We start from the raw sequence: 26,928 nt of genomic DNA on the forward strand, positions 1-26,928 counted from the left end.
ATGGTTAAAAAGCTATAATCTTTCTAGGGCAACCTAGTTGACATGCGGAATGAAAATTGCCAACGATGAAAAATCATTCTGCATTCTCATAAAAATCATTTAGAGTAATCTTTTTTTTTTATTACTTTATTAAGGTGGCTTTCAGCCACAGGCTGGTTCGCCACCATATTTAGAGTAATCAACACAAACGATCAGCAACGGGAAAGTAATTTAATATCAGTGAAACTTATATTTAAATAAGTTTTATGTATTCAACTTCAGCGTTCCACTTGTTGTTCACAGAGTAATCAGCTATAATGTTAAATAGTAGTGAATGGGCTAATCTTTTTGTAGTCTGCTAGTGTATTTCTATGACAATATCAATTAATTTCTGATCGACAAATGTATGTTTTCCAGGGGGTTAAAATAAATCGAACATTATTTAATTTTTATCGTGTCCGGAATCATCGCATTACCTGGAAAAATTTCCTGTAATCTCCGTCGACCGGGGGATAATCCATTTACGAGCTGGTGGTGTGCTACCATCGAGTCCACCCTCCGACACACTCGCAGGACAGAAAAGAGTAAATATTTTATTTAGTTAAGCCTTTCGTAAATAAAACTTTCCAGGAAAAAAACTGCTCCTGTGCTCCTCCGGTGCAACACATGATTTGTTTCGCAAGTTCAAACGGTGGGCTTTAATGTTTAAGGTTATGATTACGATAATGATGATAATGAAAACGAAAACTGAAAAATGGCTGATGAATATCTACTTTTTTTCTATGTAGGTGTGTGGATTGTTTGTGTGCTCGCATCATAACCATAACCATTGCACCATTACAGCAGTAATAATTACCGTCTGGCATTTTATACACCGTTAATTGCAGTGGTTTTAATTTAGCTTCAAGTTCGAACGTGAAAAGCAAACGAGCTTCAATTACTTTACGAACTAATTTCATTTTTGTCTTATGACTGCATTTCTAGTGTCTCTGGAATGGTATTTTGGCCAATTAAAAAAAGAAAAGAGTAATACAATTGAGGAACTTTCTCAGAGTCTCTTTCTAGAAAATCAATTAATTTTATTAGAGAATATATTTTTTGGTTACATGCAGAAATATTCATTTGTCAAAATTATTCCATTTAAACATTTGAATATTTTTTTCAATGTCATTTAACCATGAACATTTTCTATTTTATGTATTTTAATATGATGAAAACTTGTTACTAAATAAGTAAAATGTCTAACAACTCCTGCTGCAGCAATAGTAAGAATAATGAAAATAACGTGGTTCGCTTTTAACCCATCCATGATTTTTGTGGTCTTTTGGTAAGCATCTTCGTCCTTCTTCAAGTGACCACGTGGCTTGAGAAAGGCCTCTTAGTAAACTGACTAAATGTTATTTAGGATATACTTACCTAATTTGAAGAAATGTAATCAGACGAATTATTGTTGAAACATAAATAGGTAGGCAGGCTTTCTTTTTCCTGAAAAACCACGATGAAAACGACGGTAAAATATAGAAAAAATTTCGCTTTTATTGAAACTGATTAAAACTAATTCAGTAACATCTTTACTTGCTATGTAGATTCCTTTGTTTTTTTTACTTCTTTATCTGTCGTAGAAAATTAAATTCTTTATAAAATGATAACTAGTAAAACGTTTGCGCTCCCGCTCGCATCCTGAACTTCGTCTCTGAATACAATCGATATAAAAATCGTCCGTAATCCTGTTTTCCCTAGAATAGTTAATGATTAACTTACCACAAGTAGCTGTGATGCCGTTGTATGTACAGAATCGTGTCGTTGATTTTATTCCTTATAATCATTTAATATAAATTACGGAAACAAACGGGAAAGAACTTTTTTCTCTTCTCATAGATTCTTTTTCATTACAATAATAAACAATGTACTTTTTTTTCTTAATTTGATTTGTATTACCATGAGACAGCGCGATCTTTGCTGTTGGATTCACAAAGTTGTAGTCTTAGAACCGATTCGAGCTATCCTAAATTCTATGGAGTTTCACAGATTTGTGTATTGTGTGTGTGTTGTTTTTTCTTATTACATGTTCGACTTCTCTCTACTTATTGACTAGGTTGATCAATGCCACCGGTTACAGTACACATCATCATCGTGGAAACAACTTCAGTTTGGGGAAAGAGTCACCAGATTTTCCTCTGAAGGTGCTGCTAGTGGATGATTTCAAAGTTGTGATTTTTCATATGTACAGAATTTCCCTAAACTAACTAACCTATAAAACTGTCAATTACTGGCTTCTTTGCTTGCTTGTTTCCGTCCCTCTTCTAGGTGTTTTTGTTTGTTTGCTGTACAACGCGAGAGGATTCAGGTATGTTTTGGTTCATTTGTTTGTCGTTGATGGCAAGTGCTTCAAATTATGTTTTTTTTCAGATAGAATTGTTAGCGAATTGAATAATTCGTGGACTTGAAATACACACACATATGTCGAAAAATTACTACACATGAATCTGGCTTTGAATGGTTTCAATATGTGGAATTCATTTCCGTTAGCTATACGAACAAATAGAGCGAGTGCTTTTTTCCGGAGTGACGTAAAATGAAACAAAAAGTTCCGAAGAATAAACTATATTTATATGGTCGAAGACTGCGTTTTGCTTCACTGTGTTAGTGTTCGTTTCGATTAAACCATGAAGTGGCATTTAATTATTGGTTTACATTTCACTTTGTTAGTGTCTCCGCCTCTGTCAATTTCCATTATTTCTGTTTTTCTTGAGTGTTTTTCAATCAATTCGGTTTTGTTTGCATTTTTTATGTTTATCTAAAAGTTGTTTTTTTTTTACAATCGTAGAAGGGAAACGTTTCGCTGAACTTTCGTTGCATTGAGCGAGGATGTAGGAACCAGTTGAAAGTCAGTTAGGAATACTCTTTCACGCTTAGAATTTATGAATTGGAATCACCAAGTATTTTGAATAAAGAGGTTGCAAATTGCAGCATTAGTTGCAAATAAAACCATAGTAGAAATGCACGAGTTTTTTTGACTCCGATTTTTGACACCATCTTCCCTTGTTTCAGTTTCTGTCCTAGAGAATGTAAGCTCAGCAAAACAGAGCTTTTCCGTCCAACGCATTCGGTGGGGGTTCGCCACCAACTGAGCGTCTCGAGTGTTCCCAAGCCGTGGATATAGTGAGTTGCTATGTGAAGCATGTAAAGAGACATAATCTCTCAGTTACAAAAATAACTCTCTCAAGATAGTGTGTGTGGTTGATTGTGACATGCTAGGAACGGGACACAATAGTAGAGGGTGATTGGATATAGGTCTTTGGTAAAATAACCTTCCCAGTAATTTAATTGATGGAAACCTCACGCCAGAGAGCTTGATTTCGAAAACTGACCAGAATGACAAGGTACACTCAATGCTCATCTAATGTTTTGAATGTGTCTTAAAGCATTTTTTCTCAGCTTTCCAATGGTGATCTCAAATTTAAAATCGGTGGTTGCAAACTTGCTCAAAAACAAGTTTTTCTGATGAAATCCAAGATGGCGGCCAATTATTTTCTATTTCAAATGAAAGCTCTATCATTCCTCTTTAAATCGATGTGTTGGTTGCGGGGGTTTCAATGACAAATTCAAGAGAAATAAATCAATAAAAAGATCAAGAACTGCTCAAAAATCAATTTTTCTAAAAACCGTTTAACCGATTTGTGCCCGAGGAGTCCATCAATATGAACTAACCAAAGTGGTTTGCTCATTTTTTCACTACTTTCAATCATTTAGACACAAAAACATCCTTTTTTTAAAGACCTCATGTCACCAGTGGGACGGTTTCAGCGAGAGTTGCTCAGCTGCTTAATGAACTGTAAATCAACAAAATTGTTTTTTGGAAGTCAAACGAATTGTTTTTTTGGCTAATGCGTGAGCATGAGAGTTAATTCTATTACACTGGGGTCGCTTTTTACGCGGGTTGTTTTTATGCGTTTTTTTAAACGGGATATTTTTACAATAAACCGGATTATTTTCACTCGATTCGGAAGATTATTTGTACGCGGTATCAAATAAGTTTAATATAGGTATATCTAATCTAATCTTTTAAATGCGGTACAACCAACCGCGTAAAAAGCGACCCCAGTGTACGCCAGAAAATTGTTACTGTTTTTTTATCCTGAAAAAAAGCTAAACTAAATGGGTTGAATACCCCTATAGTTTTGTAAATTTGAAAATTCTCATCGTTCGCTCTTCAGATGTACACAGGCTTTCATTTTATTCGCTTCGTTAGTGTGCGCCGCAGTAGGCTTTCGCTCGTAAATGTAGAACGACCGTCGACTCTCGCACATAGACAAAAAAATGGTCGAATGACACTCCTGCATCGAAGAGACTGTCATTCGTTTTGCGATGTTAATTTATAGCGAATTTCTTTATTCCACTGTGTGCGGGCAAAACTACCGAGGAATAATGAAACGTCATCGCCATTTAAGACACAAGTAAGAAAGAGATGCCAGATAATTGTTTACGAACTTAGCACGTGCGGTGGTGGGTTGAAGCTGTCAAATTTTACAGTGCGCTTCGGGCAGCACGCCAGGTCAAAACTCGGTCAATATCGAGCGAATAAAGAAGGGTTTTGACAGCAGTTAGTGCGCTTTCAGGTCAAAACGAGGTGAGCTGGTGGAATAAAGAAATTCGCTATTAGTTTATATCTGTCTACCTCATTCCATTTCTGTTGAGAAATATTATTACTAAAATAATGATATAAGTAATTTACAAAATATACGCACTCAACGTGCGTAATTCTCATTTCTAGAAAAAAAGTCAAAATACGTTTAAAGAACAATGCGTCGTGGTGGCCTTGCCACCGTCAGAAGCAAAAGAAGACGATTATCGCAGTGAAAAGTTGTTCAACCGTGGCCATTTACAAGCTTGGATGAACTTGAAATTTTCCTTCCCTTGAAAAATGTTGTCCACCGGTAACACGTAAAATAGTTGAAGAGGCTGTATAGGAGACAAGACCGCAAGTTAACGTAGAATTACCCCAGCCTCTCTTATGGCAAGTGTTTATTTGCAATTGGTTTGAAAAACACACTCGACTGAGCTTAATCAATTTGATAACGTGAATGGTAAATTTCAGTACACTAAGGTCTGATTTTACGCGGTTTATTTTTCACCATTACTCGAAAACGGTACAAAATATCGGCCTCATTTCAATTACGTCTTCCGCTTTAGACCAAAATTAATCATATATCCGTTTCAAAAAATCACAATTTTTCGTGTAAATACTGAAAATTTAGAACCACTGACCACTATTATAGTCAAACAATGTTCAATAATTAAGGAAGGTTTTCTTCGTTTTATTTTCACCTAAGTCTATTTTTACGTCCTTATAAATTTGAAATGCTTTCCCGCGTGAAAAGGCCGTAATTCTCTTTCAGCTCTCTTTTTTAAATTATTGGTAACATCGAAGAGGATCGTTGTTTCATTGACTTGAAGACATTCGAAAATTTTGTTGAAGGTTGCTGGAACATGGTTGAAGGTAGAACATCACTTCACCATAAAAAAGAGCCGTAAACTGAAGTCGATTTGGATACCTTCCAAATTTTGGAAAACATGTTATTAAAAGCAATCCGCAAACTGAAAACCTCATTCTCGTTTGGGCCAGGTGATATTCCACCTATTTTCATGAAAAGGTGCATGCCATTGAAGCCCCTTTTTTGAAGACTCTGAACCTGTCGATGCAGCAAGCTCAGTTTCCTTCTGAATTGAAAAAAAAAATCGATAATGTTACCGGTGTTCAGGCAGCAGTTAGTGGAAAACTATGGAGGAATAACGTCCCTTTGTGCTATGCTGTGCTCGACCTGATAGTTAGCGATTCCTTCATGTTTAATTGTCGTAGATACATTTCAACACAGCAACATCGATTTATTTATGTGTTTTGGCGAAATATCCCGGGTTTACCAGGTTTATGTAACTTATACCGGTCTAAAGGCTGCTTTTGATCGTATCGACAACCACATAGCTTTCAAAAAGTTCAAACAGCTTGGATTCTCTGCTCGCCTCTGTGGTTGGCTGGAATCTTACGTAAAACAGAGAACATTGCAAGTCAAAATTGGCACATATTTGTCCCAGGAATTTACTAACTAATCCGGTATGCCTCAGGGATGCAATCTCTGGCCAATCATGTCTATTTCATTCTTAAACGATGCTACGAACTGGTTCTACGGAAGTTGCATGCTCGTATGTCCCAATAATTTCAAAATGTATTCCGAAGTGACAAGTTTGGCTGATTGCGACATTCTACAGTATCGTCTGACCCAATTTGTTACGTGGTGTGATGTCAACCGAATGACCCTTAGTGTTGAGTAGTGCATACTAGAGATGGTCGAAACCTGACTATATATATATATAAAAAAAAAAAATGTTGTCTATTTCACGCAACAGTAAAAATCACTAACATTCCAATACCATTCGAAGCTTTAAGCTTCATGGCAGCCTCAAATTGGTACAAAAAATCAACCCCCGAAAAAATCTCGGGTTCGGGTTTTAGAGTTTCGGGTTCGGGTTCCTCACAAATAAAATTTTCGGGTTCGGGTTTGATCGAAGAAAAAGTTTCGGGTTCGGGTCGGGCTCGGGTTCCAACCGAAAGAAAAATTCGGGTACGGGTCGGGTACGGGTTTGAAAAAAGCCAAACCCGACCATCTCTAGTGCATACCCATCTTGTTTCACCATAAATCTAGCCGCGAAGCGTTTATTGGCGTTTATCTTGACTTTGAACTATCTTTCCGGCAGCATCAGCAATTTGTAATGTGTGTTGTTGTTTTACGACGTTGGAAAAAAACGGAAAAATTCGAAAGCTGTATTTGTTGCTAAACTCCATTTATCTGAGACTGACTGTAGTTCACTGTTGGAGCAGCTTAACGTTAGTGCCCAAGCCAGGCTTTCGAGATCTAAAGCCGATGTTCTCCGTCGTTCGTAAGCTAGAACTGAGCATCTTCCAAATTTATCTCTACATTCAACCAGTATTTTCATTTCTTTGAATTTGGAGAGCGAGCTGAACTACTCATACTTATTTATTTATAATTTATTTTACATTTAAACCTTGACTGCTTCATAAGTTTTGGTTAAGAATTAAGACTGTCACTGACTGTAATAAGATTTGTTATGTGTTAGTACTAAGTTTTGAATGTCTTATGTTTAAGAAGTAAGGTTGTCAAAAAGATATGGGGTTTTTATGCGTAATTGTTGGCTTTTTAACCGTCAAGTAGACTTCAAACTCAGATGGTTCCAGTGTTGCGTCTGTTAGTCTGTGACGATAGTTTCATACTTTATCAGGAAAACTAGCAAACGGAGTTGTAGCAATTTATTATTTCTACAATCTCGGGGTGAATACTAAATACAAACATGTTTATTGAATAAATGGATAAAATTATTAGGTATTAGGTTCCTATTAATACTAGCGCTACAACTTGGTAAATATTCGATTTGCCGTTCTCGACAGCCGTATTAGCGTGATCAAAAAATAGTGGACGAAGTTGTTTGTAAGACAGGATCGCAAGGTTAACGTAGAATTACGACAGTCCGGTTCAGGTCAATGAAGTTTTAGCAGCGTTGGAAATACACTTGATTTGAGTTGATTAATTTAATGGTGTGAAGCGTTAGCTTTCAGTTGTAATTATACTTCAATTCTCTTTATTCATTATTTGATTGGTAACCATGAATCAGCTGCTGCTCTGTCGGTTGCGAATTAAGCCAGTTTCCACTATAAGTGAAGCGACTTCTTACTGTAGTAATCGGTTATACAATGAAGACTAAATTTCTGTATTAGTATGCTTTTATGTATGAAACAGAGAATAAAACTTCCGATAATCGAGTCTTTGTGAATTATAGCGAGAAAAACTCAGCTGTACTGAGGAAGAAGGTCTTGTTTCAGCCCTGATTGTACCCCAAATATTTGTTGCCTTAAGACGTGATTCTACGTCAAAATAAACTCTAAGAAGAAAACTGAGAATACAACAATACGTTAGTGACAAAAAATACTAACTACTTTACAATCAAAAGAGAAAATGAAAAAATATGCTTACGTAATTATTAAACCAGGCTTGCGCGAAAAAGTCACAGTGGAGGAGTGGCTTCGTAGACAGGAGAATGACATTTTTATAGCGCTGTTTTTGATGTATTGGCTTTAAACTTTAAAAAAATCAGGATTGTTACTAGGGCCGTGATTGGTTGGTTTAGACTGAGAATGAGAGCAGCGCCTGATATTTGGCCTCGCTCTCAGCTCTGACTGGTTAAAACATGCATTTAGCAAGGCAAGTTTTTCAATAGTACCTAGCTATTGTACTATTGAAAAGCTTGCCTTGTTAAATGCATGTTTTGACCAGTCAGAGCTGAAAGTGAGGCCAAATATCAGGCGTTGTTTTTCATCACAAAATCAATTTTTTACGCATTTTTGTGGACGCAAATCTAATTTTTCAATCGATTGCTGCAAGAAATAAGGAAATCATTTTTCAGTTTGCACCCCCTGTGTTGTTGCCGTAAGACGGAATTCTACGTCAAATGAGATTTCCAGCTAGATGACGTTTGCATTGGAAAAAATGGACAAAAATTGCCTATTTTTCATGGGTTTACCTTCACACGCACTGACGAAACTACCCATGCAGCATCAATCAAAGTAACCCATGGGTGTGCAGAAAAATCGACAGCTTTATCTGTCGAACTCTAACCGTGATGGTGAGAACAGTGAAGCTATTCCGTACAGAAGAGAGCGCGTTCAAATAACGGTACCCCGCAATATCAGAGCATCGAAAGAAAGCCCGGTTCCGGACGGCTGACGACCCAGAGCGACAAGAAGCCTAAGCCTAAGGATGCTAAATTGGAAGATCGAGGGAAAAATGGCTACATCGCTGCGTGCGTGTGCGAGGTCGGTGCAACCGAGCAAACAGTGAGAAAGTACCTGCCGGACATGAACGCAGCGTGCAGAAAATGACGAATCGTGACGTGGCGGTGATGATGAACGACGAGACCTAACTCACCATGAATGGCAACGACTGGTAGGGCTCTTCGTATTTTACTTCCCCATGAAAGAAGTGAGCTTCGAGGTGAAGTTTATTTCACACACGAAGTTCCTCAAGAAGGTACTACTGTGGCTGACAATCGGGGATGTCAAAACCGCTCTTCTTTCGCTCCGGACTGGCCGTGAACGGGAAAATTTATGGTACGAAGTGCCTGCCGGAAGTTGCGTCGTTCATCAAGAAATACCATAAGGGTGAAGACGCGGTGTCCGTTCGAGGAGTCGAAGCTGCTGAACCCGCCCAACGGCCTCCTGCGGCGTCTCATCGAGAATTTCTGGGCAAACCTGAAGCGTAAGATCTACTCCAACAATTTTGTCGCAAAAACTGAGAAGAAATTGATAAATGAAACGAAGAAAGAACTCAAAAACATGGCTTCACGAATGTTTTCGTCCGCTAGCTTGACTACCTTCCATGGGAAATTTATCAAACTCAATTACTTGTCTCAGTATTTTTTATCATCCGAAAAAGTCATTTTTTTTGCAAACGTTAGAAATCTTAAGGAATATAAACATTTCGCGTCAAATTAACAGTGTCTCGCCCACAGCTATCGCCCATTATTTCAAATTATAATGGTCATGAATATAATCCACCAAGTATTCAAAAGTAAAGGCAAATAACTGTACATAAACTGGTTAAAATCGCATCAGAGCCAACTGCCTAGCACTAGCTTATCGCGTTAATGCCAAATCGATATCGAGCTGTCAAATGATGAATGTTTTTCGATATTCATCGTTCGTTATCGTTGTTCTCGCTCCTTGCACAAATTCAGCTCCGAAGAGTTTCAATGAGAAGGTTCACCCAAAGCTGCATCAACTGAATATTGTGAAATATTGTCTAAATTCTTGGTACGTATCTATATACTTTTTTTCATCTCCCGGTGACACTGAAGTAAGTGTCGACGCAACGGAAATGTTGCGTTCGTGTAAAATGAAAACAATATTTCGTCATTGAAATAATATTAGAAGTAACATTACGAACAATTTTATATTACTTTGCATGCGTTAGAAAATTGTGATAACAGAATGTAACTACGAAAGTTTTATGCCCTCTCGCCTATTGAGAATCCCCAATTCTGCAGTATTTTTTCGACCGTTAAGCAGTTGGGCAATGGTTAATTGACTCTGCGTGGAATTGCTCTGTATTTTTATTGTCCCATGTGAACATATTTATTAAGCAATGCTTTACAATTCTCTACGACTGGCTGTGCGATAAAATAAAATTCACTTTCGTAGCTTTTGGCATTTTTTAATTTACCCGAAACTTTCGCAAGGATTTGACCGTTTTTTCGTTGCTCCTCTGTTTTTATCAACCTATCATCGAAAGGGTCATCGGTAAAGTCTAGTTGCACTGATGATGTTATTTCCTCGTATCATGATCATTACTTCGTCGAACGTGCCGGGTGTAGGGGTTCGTTCGGCGCATCATTTGACACCCCAGATGAGCTTTTGCGGTGTCATAAAACCCCCCGTGCGTATTTTCGCAAAGTTATTCGCTTGAATTGTTTGGAATGAATTTGAAAACCAGATTGATTGGAAATGAAGCCTATACTTTGCGGCAACAGAAACGGCCCCAACAGATATCGCTTTTCATCGCGTGAGCGCGATAGGAATAGGGGAAAAAATATACGCGTGTTATACAGCAGCGAATGGATCGTATAAATTTCCATTTGATAGGGGATTTTCCTAAAAATATGTCAGTTGGCTGCCTTGCATAATATTTGCACCTGAAGTAGCAGAATTTACGGCAACATCGTAAACACTTGCGGAAGCGGCAAATATTCCACTTCGGGGCATACATTTAGGACATCCGCTCTGACGTTTAATAATTATCGGAGCATCAGTGAGTGGTAGGGGGGAAGGTGGCGGCAGCGTTGACAGTGCGACAATGACTCACCCAAATGGTTGATAAATTTCCCTCATATCGAGTGGCGCGGGTTGAGCACCGGAATGGGTCACTAGAACGGGTCGGCATATAGGGGAAAACTAGTTAAACATTCGCTTACCGCTTTGGCTTCGCTGGCCACGTACGGTTCATCGTGGGAGGAGAGCGTTTATTTGAGCTTCAGTAATCATTCAGCTTTTCGCTGAGCTTTCCGATTGATGTGTGCGTGTTTTTGTGTACGTTGAAAAAACAAGAGCATGTGCTATCGTGGTACATTTCCCAAATTATTGCTGTTTGATCTACCCGTTTAATTTCACTATTCTTTGCGATGACTGTTTTCTCATTCGCTTTTGATGCTGGTTGGAACCAAAATGAACGTTTGGTTTGGTATATAATAACGAACGATAGGCTGTCTGCTTGCCAAAATTATTGAAATTTGGATTTTCTTTTCTAGAGTTTTTGAATAATGCACTAAATAAAGTTTTCTAGGTGCTGGTCAAATAACAAATAATAACAAATTTTATCATGTAAATGTCTTTGTTGTCATTAAAGTGGCATTGCTTGCCACTTCGGCTGACTTTCACCTAGATTCAAAACATGTTGCGCGAGAGAGACTGATATGATTATTTGCAATAAGAACCTAATCTGACTGTAAAAGTGCCTCTACTGAGACGAAAAAACCGTACATTTTTTGTCAATTGGAATAACACTGAAAATCGATATTCGTAATCAAGCGCAAAACAAACAGAAAATAGAAGTTACTTGACGACTAACTTCACAGTCATTTTATGAAATATGTTAAATCAATTGGAAACATGTTACTAACTGTAAATCTCCCCTCTACTGCAAAGCAGCGGGAAACACTCAAATTTTCACACGATACCTAACAACACTCTCAGATGGGTCGGGTGCGGCCTCTTCGTTCTGCCGGATGTGCGTCAGCGTCAGCTAACGTTTCCCTTCGGTGCACGAGTGGTTTGTTTTTTTCAAATAACCTACATTCTGGTGCGTGTACATATACACATATACATTACATACAGGTGGTGGCCAACCGTTTCTGGTCGTTTGGAAGTAAATTTTAATTAAACACAACTCTCTTGCTGTGAGAACGCCAGTGGCGTCCGTACTGTCACTATTTCACGCAGGTATTGTTTATTATTATTAGGCAGTTGTTGTTGTTGTTGCTGCTGCTGTGGCTGCTGCTGCTGTTGTTGCTGCTGTTGGTGGTGCAACTGATGCAGTTGCTGCAACGAGGTCGGTGTAGTCTGCTGGTGATGGTTCGGCAGCGACGCCGGGGTATGTTGCTGCTGCTGCTGCTGCTGCTGTTGACTTTGATGATCCTGGTGCTGCAGCTGTAACGTTAATTGTGACTGATTTAGGACCGGCTGAGCTGGCACCTGGGACGCCGGCGATATCAGCGGAAATGCCGACGTGGATGTCGTTTTGAAGCCACTGCCGTGGTCTATCTGGGCGTAGATCGTCGGCTCGTCGAAATAGTTGTACGCCGGAGGGGGCGGTAGCTTTTTCAGATGATTGAGATGATTTTTATTGCTATTGTCATCGTGAGGTATGGCCAGTGCTAATTCAGCATAGTGAACTTCGTTAGAGGACTGCTTCGGGGCGTGCCAGCGAATCACGTTTTACGTTTTTGTGTGCCGGTGTCCACACGGGTTGATTAAGTCCGGTCAGGTTCAGCGTGGGGAATAGAGCATGGAAAAAAGAGAGAATGTCATTAGTTTAATGCGGATGATGTGGAAGAGAATTGAAGTTTTTTCCGCAGTAGTTCAGATTTTTACACAACTTATGTTTTATATTTTTTTGGTGCCATACAAAACACTGGTAGGTTTATTTTGATTCCCAAACTCGTAAAGCTTGATGGTTCTATTATATACAAGCCTTGGTTTTTAGTGATACCAATCATTTAAGAACACAAAACAAAAACTAATTACGTTTTCTGTAGCATCTGCTCAGGCTTTGTTTTGCCCATCTTCATCTTGAAGAGAAAACAGTTTTCTTCCCTCATAACAACTGTGAGCTTACATATAATGAAAATAAATAAATTGCTCGGCGATCAACTGAGCATTGCTCTGGGGTGCGCCAAAAACAGTATAAAATCGAACTTTCTGCAGAATACGCACCCATGGTGAATTGTGAATCTTCGTATAATATTAAATTCAAAAACGGTTAGGATGTGAACCTAAATGTTTTGATATTTGGCCAACTTCTCTTCTAGTGAAGGAGAAGATAACGAAAACTGCTCCCTCTTAAACTGAGAGAGCAAACAAATGTTTACCCCTAACATGCGATGATTAAGAGTGAAAAGGAACTCTGCGACTGAAATACTCTACGCCTAAATGTAAATAATTACTCACTCTGTGTGAGAGAAAGTCTAGTTCTCCAAGGGGTTTGACAGGTAGAGAGGAAAGTTTGAGCAAAAATCAAGAGAACGGAAGAAGCCTGCAATTGCTGCCAAATCAGTCATCTGAATCATTTACTCAGAGAAGTCAGGTAAACATGATTTAACCTAGTCGTGTGAATAGAAGGGCTTTCGGGGTTCGAAGCCATCCCAAAGAATAAAAAATAAGTTTATATGCTGTAGTTTTGTCTCTCTAGTTACTTAAACAGTGTGTTACGCGGATATTTGCACAGATTCTGTAAATTTCGCGGATTCAGATATTGCCTTGGTTTTACGCAAACTTTTCAGAAAGGTTGGGTTTTTCATCGTATGTTTTCAACGATTATTTTTTAATTCGTTTATTCAGAGTGTCAACAACTGGATGTTCAACAACTTATCGATAGATGTGCATCAGCCTGTCGTAGCTGGCGGCCTGGGATTGAATTACAACGTCGAGATTACCCCGAGGAAGCGTGATCTTCTTAACATTCGATTGATCAGGGCTCCAGCTTGACAGATAGCGAAATAATTTATAGTAGTTTTGATCATCTTGGTAATCGTTTTCTGTAAGTCTGAAAGTCAAAAAACTGAATGCGATGCTGGACTAAAGCAAGCAATATATTCAAAAATAACCCTACAAAAACATAAAAATATACGAAAAAATGTGGGAATCAAACGGAATTTCAAAAAGTGCAAAAAGGTAGTTTTCATACTCGGCAAAAGTCATAAAAACACCATAAATAGCATTTTTTTGAAATTTCGGGTTGAGCACCCTAATTTTTGTGACATCGATTTTTTGGGACACCCTGCTGAATTCCTTCCAATATGAGTATTAGGATGCGACAAAAAATAAATGTTAGCTCCCATGCAATTTTTTTTTTTCCTTATGGGTCCTATAACAGTTGTGTAAATTTTCAAATCGATCGGTTGAACTGTATTTTGCGCCCGATTTTCAAAGTTTCCATATAATTTGATATGGGTAAATCCGCTTTTTCAAAACTTATTCTCTAGAAATGTCCAGTTGGCTTCTAAAAATATATCGATACATGATATTTGCAGGAAATTTTCCTGGGAAAAACATTTCTTAAGGACATAAGGCGCTACGATGCTTGTAGAAAAAGTTATTCACCCCAAATTGATTGAATGTCTAACGAACGGCTCACCATTGATTTTTTCAAGCAACACTGCTACAGCATGCTGCTATTGCAAACTTGCTTGAGGATGAGAAATAATTTCGCGTGGCATTACGCATGAAAGTGTGATTTTTTCTCGCAGTATCGTCGGAGAAGCCTCCGAAATTTTACGCTATATCATTTCTTTTCTCATGGTTGAATTTGAAACAGCAGCAGCCTGCACTGCCGTGGGGTGGCGTTTTGACGTAAGCGCCAGAAACACAAAATTGCTCCAGAAGCATCGCAGCACTCCTATCTCATCGTCATTTCTATATAAAATGGCGCTAACGTCACTTCTTGTATTTGATATTTCTCAGCTATTTTTCAATATTTTTGAAAACGGCAACTAGAATTTTGAAGTGGGCTATTTGTTTGTTTATTACCAGTAGCGTAAAGGAACTCCTTTTTAAATTGCTACCTTTGATGTCGTACAGGATCACATACAATGTCAACTTATTAATATCTACTTAAACATACACATCTTATTGACTATTGATTTTTCATATAATAATAAAACTTCTAATCATTCATATACTATCATCGATTCCAAAACTCTAGGCAGCCCCTCTTAAAAACTACTTCTGAGGTTGAACGTTTGGTTGCAATAGGTAATGTATTCCAATTGACTAGACCTCGAACGAACAGTGAGTTAGAGTAACAGGTTGTGTTGTTTGGTGGAACTATTAGATTTTGAAGACGTCGTCCTTGCAGCGGCAGTAATTTCTGGAACAGTAATTGAGGAGAACGTGTTGAGAGCAGCTTGCGTAGGAACATGCATGAGCGGTAAGCGTAGAAGGTGGTCAAAGGACATCCGATCAAGCTCTTTTGCAGGTGTGTCACGTGAGCGTAGCGGTTCAGGCCATATACGAAAAGTACACAACAATTTAAGGCGATACGTAGTCTTTCCATGTCGCTGGAACGTGCGTTGATCAAAAGTGAGTCACCGAACATAAAGTGCGGCAGTATAAGAGCCTTAAAAAGCTTCAGACGTGTATCGATAGGAGCAAATGAGGCGCCGCAGTAGAGCGAGCGAAGGCTAGCGTATATTTTACCGCATTGCTGACTGATCAGGCTGTCCCATTGAAGATCAGATAGAAAAATGAAGCCGAGATTTTTGGCACTATCCACCCATTCTATTGTCTGTCTGTCCAATTTGACTGGTGGCAACGGATTAGGTGGAGCAGTTCTACGTCTTCCCTTGATTAATAGTGCCTTACTTTTGGAAGGATTGACGAACAGTTGATTGCGCTGTGACCACTCAGCAATTCTTTCAAGATCGGCGTTGATCATCCTGATAAGATCTTGTATGGGTATTCCAGAATGGCTAATATACGTCGTCGGCATACAGCTGTATCGAGCAGTACTTTAGGACGGTTGGTAAATCATTCACATGACAGCAGAATAGTAGAGGTCCAAGTACAGAGCCTTGCGGAACGCTGGAAGTAGTATTGGTTTCATCAGACTGTCGATCGACGCTGAATACAATTTGGGTTCGTTTTTCCAGATACGATTTCAGCAGGAAAACAGCAGAGTTAGCAAAATTGAATTGTGTTTTAAGTTTAGAGCAGAGCTTACGGTGGGATATGGTATCAAATGCCTTTGAGAAATCCAAGAGTAACAGTACAGCAGTGCCTTTCTTATCAATGTTTGCAGCCAAATCATCGTACACTCGAAGCGCTGCAGTTTGAATACTCTGTCCTTTGCGGAAACCGGCTTGGTATTCAGTGAGCAGGTTTTGCTCTGCAATGTAGGACAACATCTGTTGCTCGAGCAGTTTTTCGAGGGCCTTCGATAAAGCGCACAAGATACTAATTGGCCTGAGATTCGACAAAGAATTCAGATGCGGTTTTTTTCTCAGAGGCAAAACTTTGGCACGTTTCCAGCATGTGGGGAATTTTGATGTTGCTATAACTCTATTGAAAATGTGCGTTATTTGGTGTATAACGAATGGCAAAATTATTTTAATAAATTTAATCGGCAGCCCGTCCAGTCCTGTTGCATTCGATTTGATGTTCCATATAACGTTGACGACTTCCCAGCAATGTACAGGCCGGAATGAAAAACTATATGGTGATTCAGGCGATTGCCAAAAACCGCTCCGGGGTTCGCTGGGCTGGCAGCTTGAAAGAAACATGCGGTTTACGTCATCCGGGTTAAAGTCGCATGTGGCTGGTACTTTAACTTTGCCAATTCCGATATCTTTAAACCTTTTCCATAAAGTCTTTTGGGGGATTTTAATGTCTAGGAAATCATTCATATACCGCTTTCTTGCAGACGCTATCATAGAATTAGTTATGTTCCTCAATCTATTATAACGGCGTCGCGCTGTTTCTTTAACTTCTCCCGGTGCTCGGAGCCAACTGTTGTAGGCTAGATCGCGCTCAAGCATGGCTTTCCGTATTCGATTGTTGAACCGAACGTTAGATGACTTGGATTTACTTGTACGGAGTGGAATGACGCTATCATGAATCTGCTTTACATGTGTATTAAAAATAGCTCACTTTTCATCAGGATCCTGGATCGCGAAAACCTAGCCCCATGGAATAGACAGAATAGCATTCTGCAATGTGTTTGCATCAAAATTCACGTAGTCTCGGTAGGTGTCAAGTTTCGGCCTAAACGTCATGTCAAAATCGAGTGTACCAAAAATAAGATCATGGTGCAAAAGTGCGTGGAAGCTAACCTGATTAAACCGTATTACTTTGTGCCGGCAGCTAGTAATAAATAAATCTAACTGCGAACAGCCGTCACGGTGGAAAAACGTTGGTTCTTCGCCTATCGATGCCAGTGCAAAGGAACTTAGCATGGTTTTACATCTAGATCGCCTTCCACTTGGTATGGAGAAGTCAGTATTGAAATCTCCGAGCAAAACAATATTTTCGTAGCGTGATGCAAAATACGTCAATTTGTCTACCAGGAATTGTGTGCAGTCATTATTTGGAGGGCTATAGATAACAATGAGCAATAATTTTTCGTCGCCGGGTCGAATTTCCAATGCGAGACACTCGGTTTTGTTGTCCGGCTCGTGGGACAGTTCTGTGTTGTAGACTTTGGTATGGGCAATGTGATCCTTGCAGTAAATTACTATACCACCACCACGGCAATAGCCTCGATCATTTCGAATAACTGAATATCCTGGAATGGCGATGCTTTGATTGTTGTTTCGCTTTGTAAGCCAAGATTCCGTGAATCAAGCAATGTTAACTTTGGAGTTGTTAAGAAGCGACTTGACTTCATCGAGTTTCACCAAATTTCTCGCGCACAGACTCTGCGCGTTTCCGTGACAGATATTAAGCTTTCCAGAGCAGAGAACAGCGTTCATCACTGCACCAGTAATGCTCGTCGAGGTGTAGTTATTTGTTGAGGACATTATGTGTAAAAAGGAAAGCAGTTTTTAGGGGGCTGAAAACTAAGCAAAGCAAAGTTGAACATATTATAATTTCACATTTAACATTACAAAATATATAAATACAGACGACACAATAGTACAAAAATACAAAAATAAAAACATACTTCAAAAAATTCTCTCTAGTGGATAGCGTCTAGTACTCAACTAAGAATAGTGAATGAGCTGATCCTCAGTACGAATGATTTCAGGTTGTTGGTCCACCGTGCGCTTAACAAAGACGGTCCCCAGCTTAGTGTATACGGATGATAATTTTCCAGCTTTCTTCAGACGTACAGCCGCTGCCTTAATTCTTCTTGCCTCCAGAGACAGGTTTTCGTTTATATAAATTCGTCGCGTAGAATCAATCCCAAGATAACATAACTGTAAGTCGCGCAGTCGTAGATATTTACTGTAAAAGTCGTCACGGTTGTTTTTCAGGGCGAACTGAATTACAATTAAGCCATCGGATTTCGTGCTCGAATGTAAACGCCTAATGTCGACAGAAGGAGTGTTCTCTTCGTGCAAGCCAACTTGCTTCCACATAGCCTTGAAATAAGCACTTAACTTTTCGTCTTTCAAGTACGGTATTCCACTGACAATCAATTCATTGCGGTTTTCCAAACTACCGATTTCACGCGAGATTTCATTGACTTTTCCATTCAGCACAAGGGGCCATCCACATAGCACGTGGACAGCTTTGGGGGGGGGGGGGTAGTTTGGTCAATGTCCACGGTCCATACAATTTTTTTAGAATTTATATGGGCAGTTGTCCACGGAGGTGGAGGGGGGGGGGTCAAAATCGTTAAAAATCTGTCCACGTGGTATGTGGATGGCCCTTAAGCAGCTCGTCATCGTTACGTTGGAATTTCTCGGCACATTCTGATTTAAAAGAGCTTATATCTCGCGAAACAGATTCTAATTTTTCGTCAAGCTCAGCTTTCACCAAATCAATTTTCGCGCTAATGCCGTTGTTCATCTTTTCGATCCGCGCTAGTGTTTTTTCGAACTGGCAGTTCATCATTTCTATAACAGCCTCCAGCGTTATTGCAGTAGAGGTTTCATCAGCATCATAGTCCGATCGCACTCTCTTGGTGATATTTGTTTTGTTTTTGTTATTCGGAGGTGTGCGATGCAGATTCGACATTTCGATTACGAAGTATGTATAGCAAGCAATGAGTTGAACGAAGTGTGTATGCGTAAGACTGCGTACTTATCGTTTCCTATCAGCTACAAATTTATCGTTTTGCCGGTAATCGGTGTCTATTCAGATGATCACAGCATCAGTTTTCTGTTTCAAAATTCACACTGGAAAATGCTACAGATAAACTGCAAACGCGTACACGGTCGCAGGCGCTTTTTATTAATTCACTCGGATGGTTTCTCGGGAGGGCACGATCGAATTTTATCCACTATTAGGAATTTGTTTAACAACTTCTATTCGCAACACTTACTGAAGCCAGTGCGACCAGACTTTTTTGTACTATAGTATTACGTAAAAAATGAAATTTGAAAATTTGACGCTTACGTCAAAAAGCCAGCCCACGGCAGTGCAGCAGTATTGCTAGAAAAATTCAATGGTGAGCCGTTCGATAGATATTCAATCAGTTTGAGGGAAATAACTTTTTCTACAAGCATCGTAGCGCCAAAAAAAAACATCATCGCTCTTTTCCCATATAACTGTGTTCCAGTCTAATTAGTATTTCCGGAATCGGGGTGATGCCCAAAGCCCGGTAGTTCACTTTAGACTTTATTTTCAAATCCAAGATGACGATTTCAGGTTCCTTGAAAATAGCTGTATGTGTATTTAGGGAATCCGAGTGAAGTCCAGGCGCTCGAATTCGACCCAAGACACCATTTTACTATTTTAAATTCAGTGATGGCACCGTATGGTTTCTGGAAAACAGCCTAAAGTAACCAAATATCATCTAGTATGGGTATTTGTAGCATTGGATGATGCTCAGAGGCCGGAATATTTCAAAATTCACGATGACGACTTTCCCAGTCATATTTACGGCAAAACATTCTTGATCACTTCAAGACTGCCCATAAATTCAAAACCATGTGAATTTTCATCACTTTTGAGATAAACCTCAGAAACTTCTTTATATTGTGTGCTCTCAAAAAATCCCAAGAATAGCTATGTTTATTGCTAAAATGATTAAAAAAATATATAAATTCAATTCAGTCCCATGTTACAAATAAACGCAAAACAAGCTCAGAGCGGTAAATAATTAGTAGAAAATTATAATGACTTTTATTAAAAGACCAATTGAAGTGTACTAATCGAGACAATGATAACCTTTTTGCGTATAAAGGCATTTTGCAATATATATCTACCTCGGATGAAGTGATTCAACCATGCGAACGAGAATACTTCAAGGTAGATTGAAGATAAATTATGTTCAGTTCCTAAATGAAATAGAAGCAGCAAAGAGAATCAAACTGAACGAGTCGATTACACATGCGACCTGACAAGGTTATCAGCGGAAACTTGAAGCTATGATAAAAAGAATAAAGAATTGTATGGTAAAGGAATAGCTATAATCTTTATTCGCGCCTGCCGAAATGCATTTTTCGAGGGTACCTACTCAGGAAATTTAGATTATAGATAAATATTTAACAACTTGGATGCTTCCGGTGGTAAAATGCATTCGCGCGCGTCGCTCGTATAGGCCCGCGGGGTCTGATACTCATCATTCGTCTTCGCAATGAGTTAACTTCATGCGCAACACAGTCACTTACCAAGGTGACATAACCCTTCCTTTCTGTCGCAGTCGTGGAAATGTAGAGGTAAACTCGGTTTCCAACGACTGTTACATCTCCTTGCCTACCCTAACGATCGTAAGGACGTGGATGGCGCCGTTATCGATCCATACAAAGCGGCAGCTACTGAATTGTTGTACACTGAAGATGGCAAACTAATCCCAAGTAGCCATACACGTGGTTCTTTGTTCAATTTCACGGAAGAGCAACTACGAAATATGCGGTCGTCAAGTTCAAGTCCAGGATAAAGAATTGTACGGCTAATGTTTGCTTGAAAATTGAGTTCTTGAGCATGTCTTTATTACTTCCTAAACAGTTCTTGGGTATAATTTTGAATAATCGAATCTCGATTGTGTTGAATAATTCCATTTTGATTCAAATCAAAAAGCATGTTTTAAATTGTAAAGAGAGCTTAGCTTAGCTTAACTGATTGCACATATCAATCGTTGCTACTCCGTGATTGATTCAAATCAGCAATATTGCACAGTGAATCAGCTGAATGGGGCTGAGAGTGACCGATCTTTCTCATTGTATAAGTTTTAGTGACTCAATACTTTAACCACCGTTAGAACCATACGGTATTGGGGGGTATTTTTTTATATGTATTCGTTTATTTAAGGGTTTTTTGGGTATAAAACGAATGGAAATCTTCAGAAAATTACTTTCATATGTTAAGTTTTGCTGGAATTTTATGAAGAGTATTTTTCCCATTGGTCAATAAACGTAACATTTGTATTGTGGGTAAGTTTTTTAACTTATTAACTTTTTTGTGGATAAGGTTTTAAAAAATTAACAAAGAAATATTTAGTTGTGATTATGATAATATGTAAAGCCATTTTTATCTATTTTTTGACAGTTCAATTATTTTTTGTCATCTCTCTCTAAAACGCAATTGTATTCAGTACACGTTCTATTTTGACATTTTATAAAAAATCACAAGGGTTGTATGCAAAGCCACGACCGCAAGACAGCGTTTTAAAACGTTTGCTTGTTGTCAAAATACGGCAACTTTTTATCAGAAGAAGTGCCAGCTAATGTACCTACTACTGTTCCTGCCCGCCATTACACAAAGGCAGTTTTTTACTAGAGGAAGTGTCACTGCATCAGCTGGCTCTACCACTATCGTAGCTGATACCTGCTGCAACTGCTTCTAACAGGTTCTAATATAGGCAAAATAGTACATCCCGAATTACTAGGTCTATGATTCTGTCGACCATGCTTGGGAAAGCAATCATATAACGACCAATCAGAGGTCAAATTTTGCGTTTTGACAAAGCTTGACAATTTTTAATAGTTCGAATGATAAAATTACAATTTTTTGCATTTGGTAGGATTCTCAGAAGATTTTCCAATCTGTTGCTGCAAGAACGATGGAAATCCATCGAAAACTTAGCATTTGAAATTAGACATATTTTTAACTTTTTCCAGTTTTAGATTTTCATTCCCTATGTAGCCAAACTTCCTGAGAGACGTAGTTCTACGTCAAAATACACAAAATATTGAAGTAAGATAAGAAAATACGGGGAGGTGCGTAGTCGCAAGGTTACAGAGTCCGCTTTGTCAAGCGGATGGTCGTGGGTTCGAATCTAAGTAGAATCAGGCCATTCGATGTCAAATAGGACTTTAAGGTATGAGTTTATTCTCAGGCTCCCCACCACTTCCCTTCCTTTACGCTGAATTCTATAATACCTTTGCGTGACTTCCTCTTAACAAAAAAACAAGTCCCTCTTATCAATAAAACTGGCCAGAAGGACGCACGACGAAACTTCTCCAGGGAATTATAATTGGCTATATTTGGCAGGAGGAAGGAGGCTCGGTATAAAAGAACAGCAAGCGTGTAAAACGAGGGGAAGTAGGTACATTACACACAAGCACTGATCAAAAATAATAATAAGCATGCCACTTCTCAATAGCAGTATTGCTAAAAATAGAAGTGCGGGATACAGCAGACTCACATAGGGCATATCTCACAATAGATCAACGATTCTGGTCGCAGTGAGGAAGTCCATACAGGAAAAAAAAAAAGATAAGAAAATCATCAATTCAAAATTTGAGAAGCCCGCTTCTCTTGGTCCTTGAGAGGTGAAGGAGCAATAATGGCCCTGACTACGCCCTTGCGAACAGGTGGGAAGAGAGAAGGAATAATAGTATGCCTTTGCTGTTTGGAAACAGTGTGAACCGCTGCATCTCCTCAATGGTCATAGATAGGAGATTTCTGTTAGTAGGGAAGGGTACGTTGGATCAGGATTCATCTTGATCAGTGATGTGATTATACATAAAACTCCAACTCGCCTTTATTTAAGGTTCAAAATCGTTAAAAATCTCTCCACGTGGTATGTGGATGGCACCTTAGGTGTTATTATTCTTTTTGGGTGGTGACATCCTCTGACAGCCATCCAGTTGACTGTCACACACTGTTCTTCCCAGTATTAAAGTTCCATTTTTATTGTACAATTTGAGATTCCACAGAAGGGTTTCCGTCCAACAAAGTGCGAGCTTATGCTTTGTTTAGCCTTATCATTGCCTTCGACGCCAACAGAATTCATAGACACCATATAAGCAATAAAAGACGCAGTCCCAGACGATTTTGACATGCATTGGCAGGCATAGTAGCCTTTAGTACCACTTGACTATCAAAGAACAACATTCTGATCATGTTTTTGTTTCGTCTCCACGCCAACGTGCACACCGCACAGTGGTCGGGGGCTGAAAAAAACCTCGATTTTTCATGTCCATATTTTTGATGTTTTGCATTTTTCAGAAGATTCTCAAGGTGTAAATGACCTTTTCCCAAAGTTTGATGACAATCGGTTGAGATATCAATTTTATTTCGCACTTTGAATGTTGTTATATCAGGCAATTTCAATGATTTTCATGTTTGAAATCACAATTTTTTAGCTTAACTTCAAACACCTGTAGCTCCCTCAGTTTTGATCCGATTTTGATTCAACAAGTTTCATTTTGAAGAGAAATTTATGTACATTTTGGTTGATTTTCAAGACTTTCAAAAAATATAACCAATTTCTCAATCGAGGTAAAACATATTGCAGGGAAGCCAAAAAAACATGTATTTCTAATTTAATTTCTACCGTACAATCTTGTGAAACAGTTCGGAACGGTCGGATAGCCAACAATCAACGGGAAATTTATTGCACTTTTCAGTCCCGTTTGGGTCCCGTTTTGCACATCGTTGCTCATAGGGAGATATTTTGAAAATAAAACTATGGAGACGTATGGTGGTCAGTTGTAAAATATTCATTTTCGTATATTTAAACAAACCTAATTGACTGGAACTGGGTTTCCAGTAATCTCAAGCATTTTTCTATAAACTTGTAAACCGCTTTCAGTACTGCAAGATGTATAAAGAGAGAATAAATTGAATTCATGAAAAAAAATATATAGTCTTTTATATTTCCCATGACGTTAAAATAAACTACCATACGATCCCATAATTTTCCCTAAAAGACCTCTAACTTGTTGCAGCAAGATCTTGAAATGGTCAAACGGTCTAAAAGCTAAAAAATTTTCAAAATAAAATAAGTTTAATTATGACGATTCTTGCACCACCCTAATTCAAAAAGGAGTGCCCTAAGAACCAAACAAAAAAAATGCATTTCTAAAGTTTTTCGATTAAGAACAAGTGTGGGAACCACCCCATTATTCATCTTAGCACCTTTGTTCTTCCCGTCGCTTTGATTACGCTCTTAACTTTCGACTACTCGACTGAATCAAGAGGTAAAATGAAACTACTTTTACTTAAAAAAATAGTAAAATTTTACAGTAAATAGAACAAATAAGAGAAATCAGATGAATAAAGGTGTTAAGATGAATATAAATGCGATTCTCCTATCAAAATTTTGAGCAAGATTGAACCAAAAAAAATCTGATCATGAGAAAGGTCTAACGCCACTTTTCGTGCGTAAATTGCTATTTTCAACATTTTCTGACATCAGAAATGAGTTCATCGCACCAAAATTGTAATAATATGTAATTTCCAATCATATAAAAAAGACTTTTAGGTTTTTTCCGACTTTTGTATAGAGACCTGCCACTGTGCACCGAAGAGACTGATTCAGACGAACGGACATTATTACCTAGAAGAACTAAAGACCCGAGCCTTCACTATTTTTTTATATTTGGCGCTTCTTATCGATATACGATAAAACCCACCAGTTAAGTTTTCACGCAAATTGAAATGCTTCTAATCATTTTATGGGACATTAAACGTGTAGGATTCTACGATACTCGCTTTCGATGTTATTCTTGATAGAAATGATTATTACTATCAAACATACTCTGGGTTAATAGGACCAAGTTCGTGGCCAAGACGTACTACAACAAAAGCTAATATGCTCTAATGCAGAAGGGTTATTTATATAGGGTTATACAAGGCAGTAATCAGCACGCAAAATGTGGAGCGCTGGAAGTCTCAGAAGTAAAATTCAAAGCAAGCAGTTCTAAATTGTCAAGCATTTTTCTGTAGCGCTTAATAGCACCTTCTAATTTTGATCGTTTTTAGGTGAAATTTAAAGAAAGTTAGTAAAATTAATTGAAATATTCATAGGGTTATAAATTCCAAAAGTGTGAGAGTTAGAGTAACTACAGTTTTTTTTTTGTATTTTAGTCATTATGGCGCTCTGTTTTTATATGAGAAATGTGGGAAAGCTGGGTTTATATGGGAAAAAGAAGAAATTCATCATTTGAAGCAATATTTGAAAGGCAGCGGCTTTTGACATTCATTTCAGCGCTATCTTCTAACTAGCTCAGCATTTATTCGTAGATCTCACATTTGTCTTAGCTTCGCAATAGGAATGTATGAAAAATCGGATCGATGGAGATGTCACAAACTTAACAATATAACGCGTATCGTGTCATGTTGTGGCTTGGAAGGAAGACAATCAAATTGTTATCGTGTCGGATGGAAGCAGATACCAACAGTGCAACTGTTGCGTGTTGCATATTGCCGATGTGCGACTGGGGGAAAAATTTGTTCGTGCTAATGTAAGCTGGTGGCAGACGTCAAACTATAAATGTCTTTTTTACACATTCAATCCTTTTTAATGAAATGTTGCGAATTTTTGAAAATGGATTTAGCATCGTTAGCAGAACAAGTCGAACTTTCCTGTTTGAAATCGTATTAGTTTCGTATATACCGTTGGTTATGTACTATATCATCGAGATGTGGTGAACATCAGACTACTGCGAAATTGTAGCGGCTTCTAATCACAATTGCAGTTAAATAAAAAAAAAAAGTATAAAAAAAAATTCACTTCGGATAATCGAATCCCAAAAGGTTCACGCAAAAGTTGGATGGTGCGAAACCAGTACAAAATTGTGCGTTTTTAGCGCAATTGTTGATGTAATTCGGAACCAGTACAATGGTTGCGTGTTGGGCATAACGCAATTAATGCTCTAGCGTTTCTCCAATGTATTTGGCAGCTCCAAACTACTACACCTAAACAGTTTCAACTGGTATCAATCAGCATTGCAAAGCGAGCGAGAAGCAAAACCATTCTCCTCCTTTCTGCTTGAGGACGAGACATATGCTACACTTTTCAAGTCTTTTGCACACACGCTTTCGAGATACTTTTTCTTCTTCATGCATTCCTCTGAATAGCAGCAAGCACGCACCGACAGTATGAGTGAGACTAACAACACTATGGTATCAAGTATGTACAGCACGGGTGTCTCGCTCATTTCGTGAAGCAACGAAATATCGCCTTGCGCGTCGCAATCCGAACCGAAAGAGAAGCGAAAGAGCAACCTGCAAATTGTATGTGATGTGTCTAGTCTAGTCACTAATACACTCGACGTGAGAAATAAAGTGTCGGTATATGATACATATTCTGATTTCATTCTATGTGAATGTATTCGCAGTACAACTGTTGCGTCATGCGTTTCACACATTTATTGTGCGATTTCTGTGCAACATTTGTGCGAATCGGGAAGACACAATGATTGTACAAGACTTAAACTTTTGCGTGTTCATTCAAGTTTGTAATCAATTCAAATCTCAAATCACTTTTTCTTGAATGATGCAGCGGCGTAGCCAGAAATTACTTCTGTGGGAAAAGGGGATAAATTCTTGAGAAGCAAAAAAAATTAGACACTGATTGGTCTCATTTAACTTCGACATGCCTCAAGCATGCCGGAAGTGCCAACAATGGTTACAAATATGCCGAATGGGATTTGCAATTTGAAAAACCTTACTACTACTTAGACCGTCGGAAAATATTGAAATACCTGAATCTAAACTAGTATAAGTTGAGAGTATGAATAAATAGCCTCAAAAGTTTCTGTCGTCATTCTTGTAAA

General features: G+C 38.5%; 1 protein-coding gene across 2 annotated transcripts in view; it reads right to left on the bottom strand.

Annotated features, from left to right (window-relative positions):
* Positions 1–1,495: 1,495 nt before the first annotated feature.
* The window catches only part of LOC129731141 (synaptogenesis protein syg-2), an 827,904-nt gene continuing 802,471 nt past the window's right edge, over positions 1,496–26,928 (bottom strand). The window contains exon 17 of one of the 2 annotated variants that reach the window (XM_055690922.1): positions 1,496–12,505. In XM_055690922.1, coding sequence (XP_055546897.1) covers positions 11,978–12,505 — 528 coding nt within the window. In that variant the 3' untranslated portion in view covers positions 1,496–11,977. Of the gene's footprint in view, positions 12,509–26,928 lie in introns of both variants that reach the window. The other variant, XM_055690921.1, reaches the window with a different exon arrangement.

Source organism: Wyeomyia smithii, chromosome 3 (assembly GCF_029784165.1).
Source record: "Wyeomyia smithii strain HCP4-BCI-WySm-NY-G18 chromosome 3, ASM2978416v1, whole genome shotgun sequence".
NCBI classification, from domain to species: domain Eukaryota; kingdom Metazoa; phylum Arthropoda; class Insecta; order Diptera; family Culicidae; genus Wyeomyia; species Wyeomyia smithii.